This window comes from Danio rerio, chromosome 14, assembly GCF_049306965.1.
Source record: "Danio rerio strain Tuebingen ecotype United States chromosome 14, GRCz12tu, whole genome shotgun sequence".
NCBI classification, from domain to species: domain Eukaryota; kingdom Metazoa; phylum Chordata; class Actinopteri; order Cypriniformes; family Danionidae; genus Danio; species Danio rerio.
The window spans coordinates 24,946,895-24,959,014 of NC_133189.1; the positions used below are offsets into that span (position 1 = coordinate 24,946,895).

A 12,120-nucleotide genomic window follows, 5' to 3' on the forward strand; every position below is an offset into this window, starting at 1 on the left:
AACTATAAGAGCAACAATGAATAAGTGCTATAGGCAAGTTTCAGGTCTGTAAAGTCTAAGAAGGAAAGCAGTAGCATTTTTTTATTTTATTTAATTTTTTTTTTTTGAGTACAGTTAGTTGTATATCCAGAGAGGCAATTGCAGATTAGGAAGTGAAGTGGAAACTAATAGTTGAGTTTTTAGTCATTTCTTGAAAACAGCGAGTGACTCTGCCGTTCTGATGCAGTTAGGGAGTTCATTCCACCAACTGGGCAGATTGAACGCGAGCGTTCGTGAAAGTGATTTCTTCCCTCCTTGGGATGGAACTACGAGGCGACGTTAATATTACAGCCAATATTTTAGTGCAATACACTCAAGGCAAATAGGATTACACTTCCTCTGTAGATTGATTACATTAGTAATTGTAACATTTTTTTTTCATGTTTTGTTTAAATGTGCCTATGAAGCATTATTTATTTGGTTATGTGTTATTAAAATTTGACATACTAGAGTCAAATTAATTTACATAATAGAGGGATATGGGGAATATAGCACTTTAAATGTTGTATTACATGCTAAAAATGCGTAATACTAAAATGTATTTGATTAAAGAATACATATAACACTTTTTTTTCACACAATAATTCAAAAAATACTGTAAAGACATTGAACATATAAACACATAACTTTGTAAAAACTTTTAGAAAATACTGTAGATATTAATAAAACTGTCAAGTCTGGTATAAGCTACTAAAGAAGAGATTTGTCTGTAGCTGATGTATGACAACAACAAAAAAAAGAAAAAAATATATTTGAATTTTGCAGACAGAAATATAAAGTGTGGCAAAAGAAGCATGTACACATTTATTTTTGCCAAAAAAAAACACTTTATGTAAAGCAAAAACCCCAAAATCTCAGAATTGACAGGTTATTGAAAGAAAGATTTTTGCTGCACTCAAAAAAATGACTTTTGCTGCATTTTTAAACTACCGGGTCAGCCATTTATATGGATACACCTTAATAAAATGGAAAGGGTTGGTGATATTAACGTCCTGTTTGTGGCACATTAGTATATGTGAGGGGGCAAACTTTTCAAGAAGGGTGGTGACCATGGTGGCCATTTTGGATCCAACTTTTGTTTTTGTTTTTCAATAGGAAGAGAGTTGTATTAAACTGTAAAGTAGTAAACTGTGTAAGTGGTTGATAATATTAAGCAAGCATTAATAAAACAACCTGTACTGTATCTGTGCTGTCAATGGTGCACTTGTATGGATTGATGTGTGTTATATCCATTGATGAATGTTCTTTTTCTTTTGTCTACAGTCTTCCTGGAAGCACAGCAGTACGGAGCAGCGAAGCGGCCGGTCACTCCAGCGGAGCGTCTGGAAGCTCCAGTGAATCTGAGAGCAGTTCTGAGTCTGATTCAGACAGCGAGAGCAGCTCTAGTGACAGTGAGTGCAACAGAGCGTCTCGCGCCGCCACACCAGAGGTACTGACCACTTACTCTCACTATATACCCAGTCATTTAGCCATCACTTATTTCTAGAAAGCTGTTTTTAATCAGTCTGCCTAGTGCACCAGTGGTGAAAGAGTTTTGATATGCTCATTTGACCATTTGTTTTTGGGTTTGTGTGTGACAGATGGTGTCATATATTTACTGTAGGTGTTTTATTATAAGAAAATACTGATGTAAATGTTGTGTTTGGTAGCATTGGTGGTATTTTTATTATACAGAAGCCTATTTCAGCCATATGGTAAAAAAAAAAATAAACTATTTTTTTCATAACTTTATATTTGTTTAAATCTTTTGTATTTAGTATTTTTTAAATTTTATAGACTTTTTCAAAAAATCTGACTTTTGCTCTGGGGTGCATTTTCTGAAAACCATCGTTGGCCAACTGAGGTCGCAAGTTGCATCGTTAAAAACATAGTTTGTTGATTTGGCGTTTCCCAAATCCATCATTCCAATGAACTTGTACGTTTACGACTCCAACTAGTTAGAAGCAAAGTTCCTGGCTGTGTTCTATTGCCAGTTATCCCCCCTGTGCCCTATTCCTTTCGAATGTTCCAACATTTAAACTTGGAATGATTAAAAAAAAAAAAAACATTAAAATTTTCTCTCTTAACTTGCTTTTAAAGTATTTTTACAGTTCATTTTTAGCTATCTTTATTATGACAATTGCGCTCCCTTCGCAGTGCACTTTAAAAACATTGATGCCATTTTGAAAAAAAAGCTGTGGCTCATGATGAAAGCTATAGGTCAGTGGTTCCCAACAGGGGTAATGCTTGAAATAAAGAGTTCAAATGACAAAAACCTCCAAGTGCTGTCGGAAATTTCCATAAAATAAAGCATTATTCTCAGCCTCCTTTCTTTATGTTATTTCACTTTAAAAACACTGAAAATATCTTATTCTTTGCCATAAAAATTAATGAACCTGAACACTGGAGCCTGATAAAAATGTTTCAGATGGCATTTAGAGGTTTTTGCATATGAACTCTTCAAATATAAACTTCATATGTCGTCCTTAGATGCATCAACTATGTAAAGTTTCCACTTTTTTCTTGTTCTTAAATGTAAAAATGACCCTCCTATGAATTGTCAGTCATGGAAATGGCCCTCCGCCAATTTGAGTTTGAGACCCCTGTACAAGCTTCATAATAATAAACAAACATTTAATTGACAAAGAGAATGCTATAGTCTTGTAACTCACTTTAGAAAAAAGCCTCTGCTAAATCATTGGATGTAAATATAATCTAAACACGAAGCATGGCGTTCTTGACAGGTTTAATGTAGTTTTCTTAGCTCTACCGTTTAGTGTTGTTTACAGTTTTGTTGACCTTCTGAACTGTAGGCCCTGAGGTAAATGAAAACCAGCTTATGCAATTAGTTCTCTCAGATGCTTAATCGTGGGTGCCCATTACCAGAAATTTCAAAAGAGCTGAGATGAATCTGAGTAAATCTATTTTCTCCTTTAGCTAAAGGCAAAGGCAGCATTCCCCTCCGAGTTTTTCTCAGCGTGAGTTAGGGGTAGGATTTTTGAAAGGATCTCCTCAAAGGATTAATTGGCAGCTTTAAAGTTGTCCCGCAGTAGCCTGCCGGGGGCTCCCTAAGAGCATTACACAAGAGTAAACATCTCCCGGTTCTCATCGCCCCTTCAGTGTGTGTATAGCTCTGCTTTCTGCAAGGGATCGCCAATGGGAATCCTAACACTGCAAGCGCGCTCTGCTCTGCAAAAAGATGTTTCTCTTTTAAGCAGCGGAGCAAAGCCCTGATGTCTCAGTGGCAAAATATTGGAAGGCCTGTCAATTTGGACACGCTCAATTGTTAATTCATCATCTTTGCCGGCGCTTCCACTATAAAATTTGGTAGCTTGTATTGGCGGAAATGTCTCTCTGACAGATGGAGAATGTGGCCTTCGAATGCGAAATAGCATAGGAGATTGCCTTTTGTCTCGAAACGTACCATCGGGTCTGATTGGAAAGTGCGCTGAATTGAATTTCTTACCCTGTGAGTTTAATGGTTAATATGGATGTCCACTCATTTCCGCAGCTTCCTATTCCGAATGATTTGCTATCATTCAGAGCATTCAAGACAGTGTTTATGGGTGAGCGGGAAAGATTTACTTCTGTCTGGAAACATAATGGAACACAACAATTGGCGTGAGATAATATCGCTGATGAAAACATCACCGCAGTGAGAGCTGTGAGCAGTCATCAGGACAGTACTCACAGCATTTCCTCTGTTATTCACCAGTTTTATGACTTCCTCTGTTAATGGCCTTTTCATCATAGCATCAACTCGTTGGTCTGTGAAAGTCATATGACTGAATCATCGAGCTTCCTGTGAATCAGTGCTGATGACGTATGAAAGCTGTACAGATACGCATCATTAGAAATTCAGCTTCCTTGTTATTAAATTCATTTATATTGTACAGGAGTCGACATAAAATAATGTTGTATTCAATTTCCTTCCTATTTTGTATTTCAAATAGTAGTTAGTATACCTAAGACTATGTTTTGTTTTGTTTTTCCACCAGCCTGAACCAAGCAAGTGGCAACTAGATAAGTGGATTAAAAAAGTGAATCCTCACAATAAAGCACTAATTAACACCCAGGCAGATAGTCATGGGCTTAACAGTTCTCAACCTGATGAAAGCCAAACCTCTGAGAACCAGAGCTACAGCAAGAGCAAGCCCAGCACAGCCCTGGCACCAGCAGACCCCAAGGAGAGAACGTTGCTCAGTCCAATCCGAGAGAAAGCCAAACCCAAGGCTGGTCAGAAGGCTCCAGACAGCAAAAGCACCAAGGTGAAATCACCAGCCTCAGTGGAGCTCGCACCTCCCAGGAGAAGCACTGGAAAGAAGCAGCCCAAAAAGGTGGAGAGATCTTCCAGCAGTGAGGAGCACAACTGGCCAAGACCAGGAAACTCAAGTTCTACCCCAAAAGAGAAAGAGCCGCCGCCTTTAGAACCACCAAAACCTAGAGGCAAGGGCCCTGTGGTCAAGACTGCTCCAAGAAAGGAACCTCGGACCACCACAACAAGCACTGCACCAACTAACATCGCACCAGTTCCAGATAAAAAGAAGCACCGTGGACCCAATAAGATAATTCCCAAGTCTAAGGAATTCATAGAGACTGAGTCTTCTTCATCAGAGTGTCATTCGGACCCCGAGGAGCTCACTAAGGTTCAGCTTCCCTGTCCGGGTCCCAACACCCTAAGCCTGAAATCCAAGGATTGCAACAGCAATATCCTGAGTGTTAGTAGCCTTACCAGCACAAGCAGTACCTCCATTCCTGACCCAGGTGCCTCAGATCTCCTGGAAGAACACCTTTTTTCTCCTATCCCCATTGTACAAAATGAACTTTTGTCACCGCTGAGAGATTTTGAGGACATCAAGTCCCTTTGGGTTAAGATTGAACTCAGCTTCCTGTCGCGGATCCCAGGGCAAGACCCCCCAGAGCCTCCCCCAACCAAGGCTGAGTGCCGGGAGGTCAGCGTCAAGCACAGACGGCAACAGTCGCCTGCCTCTATCCCTGCAGAAAAGAACCCAAGCAAATCGAAGAGGAAACACAAGGCAAGTCTTAAATGTTGTTGCTCTCGCCTCGTACACTCTATAATTATCAAATCAAGGGCAGCAATAGAAAAATAATCATGTAATTATTATTTTACAAGTAGTTATTTAGCAGATCCTTGTAGCAACATGCACTTCATTTAGGTAATGTTGAGTTATTATGCCAGAGTTTTGAATAAATAATGACTTCAGTTCAGTCTGTAAAGCACACAAAGATATTGTTTGGTATTGTTTATTTGTTACCTAAATGCAAAGTGAATTCTTGCTGAATTTGGTGAGGTGTTTTTCAAATAAATTCATAGAAATATTAATAATAACCATTCAGCACTCAACATATGAGAAAATTGTACAACAAAAGTTAGTGGATACATATTTTCAAAGATTAAGAACTATCTAATGTTTTTTTTTTAGACTGGATGAAGAATCCTTGGATGCTAATAAATAGTTAGTTGCAGGTAGACATAGATTAAACTGTAAAATACTCTTTTCTATTTCCAGAAGAGATATATTTCGCAAAGGGCTATCTGTGTTGTCCATCCCCATGTTTACTAAATATGAAGAAATAACTTTCAGATGTAACTGTAATGTGATTACCACCTACAGTACTGAATTTAAATTGCAATCATAATGAAATATTTACTTATATTTTGTATGTAAAATACATAACGCTGTTACATGTACTGTACTCCATTGCTCCCCAGCCCTGATTAGGCCTATAAAAGAAGTTTAAAGGGTCACGAAACACCAAAACACATTTTTTGAGCTGTTGACAGTCGTATATGTGTCCCACACTGCTAAAAACACTATTAGGACACCTATATTTCACTAAAAAGTGTAAATTGGTTGTTTTTGCGTTATTTCAAGCAAATTCGTACTTCCTGTTTGAAACGAATTTTTGAAGCTGCGTCACGGTCATGACATAATAGCGTTGTAATCCGGCGTGCAGACTGGACGCCTGTGCCAGAGTGAGTCTTATTACGTCTTACAGTGTGATACATTAATGCATGAGTAAGGCTTGGTTCAAACCAATCAGCGCGCTCTATTGTGCAACTTCATTAATATTCATTTGTGTCACCGTGTTTACACCACAAAGACGCCACGTTGTGTTGGCAAAACAAGCGTGAAGTGTTGCTTTTATAGTTTGCTGCCGTTAAGTTTCGTTTTCATTTTCTCTCTGTGAGAGCTTATCTGGATCACGTGTGGATTAACAGTGTACGCGACGCTCGACAACAATAACTTACGTGTCTAAGGAGGATTATTGTTTACCTGAGAGCTGTTCTCATCTGCAAACGCTGAAATCTGGATTTGCTTGTAGTATTCTCTCCATAAAGACGCGGCTCTAGTTGCTGGTGATTGTCCTGTCTCTACAGATTTGGTAAGTGAGCGACCAGTGCTCTTTGTTTATTCAGTTTGTTCATATCGAATTAAGTTAACTATAGCACTGAGTGCAGAAATGTTAGCACCGCATTTAGTGACCGGAATAACACACGCGGCTTTCTGACGCTACCTGCCGTGTGCATCTAAGTTTCCGGGAAATGCGGAGTTTTTTTTTTCTCTCATTCGCCGTGCGGTATCAAACATTGCATGAAAAATACACGCTTAGAGCAGCTCCTCAAATCAAATATCTCGTTTGTCGCGAGGGGCATGAATGAATTCCCTGAATGAAAGAGCCAAACTGCAGTTAAAGTCCAACATTTATTAATTCAGCAAATAATTCGACTACAGATGTCCATGTAGGTTAAACACCATCGCTTTCTCCTGTCTGTGTGTGTGTGTATTTTTACTCTGAAACTCGCGCGTGCATAAATAGACACTCCCACACCATCCCACTTTAGTTCCTCCGACACTCCCCCCTAAACAGAGCTGGACACGCCCACTTTTCTGACTTTTTCGAAAGTAGAGGTGTGAAAACACCCTGCTGAAACGAGGGGGTTTCATGGCCCTTTAAGTCTTAACACAGATGTTGTAGTGCATAGGTCTCAAACTGGATTCCTGGAGGGTTACAGCTCTGCACAGTTTTGCTTCAACCCCAATCAAACACAGCTGATTCCAAAAATCAAGGTGTTCAGACTACTAGAGACTGTTAAGCAGGTTTGAGTTGGAGATGGTTGGAGCTATACTATGCAGAACTGCAGCCCTCTAGGAATTAAGTTTGAAACCATTGTTTTAGAGTATCCTTTAGCCTGCTTAGCTATCTTAATAGCTTGTTAAATTCTGGACAGGGGTAATTAACTTCACTTTCTTCACAGTCTGAGCACTGTAACGTAATAACAAAATAGATACTTATATTTTGTATTTTAAATACATAACGCTGTTACATGTATTGCACTCTTTACTCCCCATCGCTGATTATGTCTATAAAAGAAATTGAGTTTGAAACCATTGTTTTAGAGTATCCTTTAGCCTGCCTAGCTATCTAACTAACATGTTAAATTCTGGACAGGGGTAATTAACTTCACTCTCTCCGCAGTCTGAGCACTGTGACGTGATGAGTGGTGGCAAGAAGCTTCGGTTGGACAAAGACACACTGCTGCTTCCTCCTTGTATCTCGCCAATACACAACCACAAGGTCTCCAGCACAAAAGAGTGAGTATTCTAGACTGACTTGTGGATTGCTGGCTACATTAACCCACTGTACACATGAATGACTTCACAGACCCTCTAGTTTTTCATGACTTTGCAATCACTGACTTCAACACAAAATCATCAAGTGTTTGTGATCCTGCAAAATTCTTAATTTAAATGCAAAATAATCACTTTTTTTTTTTTTAAATCACATAAAATATCAGGTTCCAAACCATATAATTAAATCATATCTATATATCAGTTTGCAATTAATTGTTTGCATGGCTTATAGTTGTTGCATACACAGCGCACATGATTTGAGTGTTTGTGTATTTGAGTGTCTTTCGAAAAATTACGTCTCACCTGCACCCTCACAATCATTACATTACACTACATGGATGTAGGATGGTTAAGTAAGCAGACGCAGATAAAGCACGAGTGATTTAAACTTGAAGTCAATGCAAAGATGGTATTAGACATCCTGTGGCACAAATCGAGTGAATAACACAACGAGTTTTTGTGTGTTTGACGTGCTTTAGACTGCAAAAGAAAGTGGGAGAAAACATCTAATTTCTAAATCGAAAAGCAAGCAACTTACAATAGTGGAAATTGGTTCAAGTATGATGGCCTCTGGACGTGACCGAATTGAAGGACAATATTTGTGCTTTACATGTATGGCTGGTAATATGATGTGCGTCAAATCAATAAATGATTTCGCTTAAATCTTTCGCAGCAGTTAATGAGAGAAAAAACTTCCCTGCCAGTGACAAGTTTTACGGCAATGTTTTAGGTGTGTTATAGTAGGGAAAGCCCTAGCGTAGGTCCTGAGTGAGGCACATGATGTCATGATGTCAGTAAGATCGTGGATAAAAATAGGAGTTATAAACATTCCTTTGTTTTAACCCCTACCGTTTTAGATCTGTTTTAGATCTTGTCTTGACAAGAGACCAAAATAAGGAAGCTTTATTTTATGATTTGTGTCAGTCATTGTGCCAGATTGCACACCTATATATATATATATATATATATATATATATATATATATATATATATATATATATATATATATATATATATATATATATATATACAGTGTTGGGAGTAATGCGTTACAAAAGTAATGTATTACAGTAATGTATTACATTTTCCTGTAACGCAGTAGTGTAAGGCATTACTAATAAATTTTCAGTAATATTTTACTCGGAACATGTTCAGTAACGCGTGCGTTACAACACACTTTTCGCCCGCAAGACATAAACAAATAAAAAATACTGCAGTTCTATTTCCTGTTCGTGGCTAGTGAATATATGCGTGTGTTGTCATTAATCTCCCTCTGGCTATAGGACCTTTTTACTTTGAACGCGGAATGATTTCAGCCTCTGAGCTCGAGGTCTGGGGCTATTAGCTCAGCCCGGTTCGCAGTAAGGTTAAGTCCTGACGCGCAGGGGAAAAGCGGCACATATGAAAATGGCAGAAGACAGTATTCGCGAGATGGACGTAAGTGCACATGGGGTTATTTCACTGACAAATGTCGTAAGCTCGTTCATGTAATATGAGCAAGTGAACGTGCTGGTTTCCACTGTGGACAAAACTCCTCGCTTGCACTAAACATTGGCTGGGCTGCTCACGTGCCAACGACCTGCTCTCGCTCCGTCAGATGATGCAGACTCACAATCTGTGCCTTGTGTTTCCTCTTGTTATCCCAAGAATATGTATATGGTATGTATATTGCTGCCCTATTTACCTGCAGGTTAAGATAAATTCAATAATAAATACTAGTGTTTTTGAGTGTAAGGTATACTGCCTATATTTTAGACTAGTATTATTTACAATGAATGCTTAAGCATACGGTCGTATTAAGAATAGTGAGCTCATTAAATGAAATATAAAGTGTAGTTTTACTACAGTAAAGTGTGGTGAATTGTAGTACAATATACCCTATATTGTAAAAAAACTACAGCACTGGATTATTTGTTTATATTACACTTGTTGTGTTACCATAGCAACTATAGTATTACCACAACAGAGTAATTGAAGTACTTATTGACAATATGTGTTTTCAGTGGCCCTTTGCAACTTCTTCTTAAAATGAAGAAGATGACAGGGAAAATGTCCTCCACAATCTCATCAACAATGTGGAAGACAACAGACACTAGTTCACTTTATTTTAGTTGCCATGATAAAATGTGATTGATAATGAGATTTCTTTGAAGAGTGAATTGTACAGTAGGCTATAATACCTTATCAAGTGTTTTTATTAGTTACATTTCTGCTTGTATGAAATTACAATATATATGTCATACAATAATATATATTATATTGTATAAATATATACTAAATTTCTATTAGTATGGTTTTATTAATGTTTTTCAAATAAAACATATTCTTTACATCCAACGTCTATTCTCTTTATCTTTAAGTGTTTAAAGCTGAAAATGTCTCATCATATAACATACAGCCAAATATTTTATGGTTCATTAGATTAAAAATTATAAGTCTATTTTAGTATTTTGGTTATTGTTAATAAATAGTGTACTATTATAAATCATATCAAAAAGCTTAAAAGGAAGAGGGAAAACAAGACACAAATTGTGAGTCTGCATATAATCTCACTAAGAGAGCAGTGTACTGAGTGCACGCAAGAAAACTTGTGCGTGAGCAGTGCATATTTGAGAGATCCTGAGAATTTGTGCGCAAGCAGCGTATGTGAGAGCTCGCAAGCAGCTTTGTCCACAAACAGAGGAAATCGGTGCACAAACATTATACTGAGAAAGCTGTTCATCATGCTCACTTTGTGCAGGACGGTTTTGTGTTGTAAACCACTTGAATGTAAAGTAAATACAATAATGGCAACAATAAGAAAAGAAACTAATTCTGCATTTTGTCATGGCATTGGAATTTACATATCGGCCTGTTGTGTCTAATATGAATATAGCCAAGCCATTCACAGATATTGCCAGATAATCACTTTACCTCTACCATACTTTTAACAGATCATTTGTGATTCTGGCTGTCATCCTTTCTTGCATTGTCTTGAGCCTTCAGATTGCCAATTATATACTATATTGTTAGTAGCCTGGAGAGGTCACAGTCATTCTGCTACATCAAATCACTTTCTACTGGATGTAAAATGCTCTTTTTAGAACATTATAGAATTTTATGTAATGTCTAATGTCTAATAATATGTCTAATTCTGTAGTTATTTTGGTGAAAGAAACTAAAAAGTAATAAGAGTAATGTAACCTATTACAATTCTGAGACAGTAATACTTTAATGTAAGGGATTACTTTTAAATAACAGTAATTTATTAGTATTTTTTATTAAGTAATTTATTGGGGTTTACAGTGTACTTGTATCCATACACTTTTTTTTACAACATAAACTTTTTTTAAATAAATGATTTTTTTTTTAAGTTTTAAAAACTAAAACTTTAAAAGTGTATTACAATTTAAAAGTGTATTACAGTTTGGAAATTAACTTGCACAACACTATATATATATATATATATATATATATATATATATATTTATATATATATACAGTATATATATATATATATATATATATATATATATATATATATATATATATATATATATATATATATATATATATATACAGTATATATATATACAATATATATATATATATATATATATATATATATATATATATATATATATATATATTTTTTTTTTTTTTTTTTTTTTTTTTTTTTTTTTAATCGCAAAATTGTCAACAAATTTCTGAGAATTACTACCACAACATCTATTAATCTAGTCATTTTTATTGAATTTCAAAAAGCACAAAAAAAAGCTTGAAAATCTAGAGGGTCTGATTTTCTACTGTCTGATATTTACCTACTGTGCTTTAGAAAACAATCACGCTTCTTGGTAGAACACATTCAACATTTACCTTTTTTTTTTTTTTTTTTTACAAAAATCCTTGAAATAATAAGCCTTTTTCTTTAACATATGCTGCCAGTGTCCCCTGATGTGTTTGCAACATCTGTGTACAAAAACAATCCGCATAGAAATTTGCCAACTCAGCTTAGTAGCCATCTCTGTGTTGAGTCCTCTGAGAGAATGCTGGGATACGCAGAGGGAGCAGCAGGTCACCCTGTCAAGCTGTCTGCCTGCTTTGTCCCACTGCATTACAGTAATTTAACACTGACACCAGCACAACGGCTACCTCTAATTTTAGATATTCAATTAGTGTCAGGGCAGGCTAGAGCCCATCAAAGACACATGCGTGACAGGGGTCATGTGCTTGTCCTGTCCGCCTCAGTGCCCACCGCACTGCGACACAACCAACGGCAGCAAATCTTCATGATACGATGAGCAGCGCTATGTTAAATTATTAGCTACGGCTAACGTCTATTACTGGAAGTGTTTAGCACCTCAGGCTATTTACTGTTATCACCTGCTCAGTGTGTTTTAAATCAGCTCATTCACCGCGTTCATCCTTTTAATTGAATTAGGAAAGTAAAGAAGCCCTTTTATTT

The 12,120-nt window shown here is 36.9% G+C and overlaps 1 protein-coding gene across 1 annotated transcript in view; it reads left to right on the forward strand.

The window, feature by feature from the left end:
- aff2 (AF4/FMR2 family, member 2) overlaps window positions 1-12,120 on the forward strand; it is a 408,814-nt gene that overhangs the window by 359,024 nt on the left and 37,670 nt on the right. Inside the window, exons 10-12 of the mRNA XM_002664383.7 lie at window positions 1,303-1,468; window positions 4,017-5,054; window positions 7,522-7,637. Of these exons, the coding sequence (XP_002664429.3) occupies window positions 1,303-1,468; window positions 4,017-5,054; window positions 7,522-7,637 (1,320 nt within the window). The remainder of the gene's footprint in view (window positions 1-1,302; window positions 1,469-4,016; window positions 5,055-7,521; window positions 7,638-12,120) is intronic.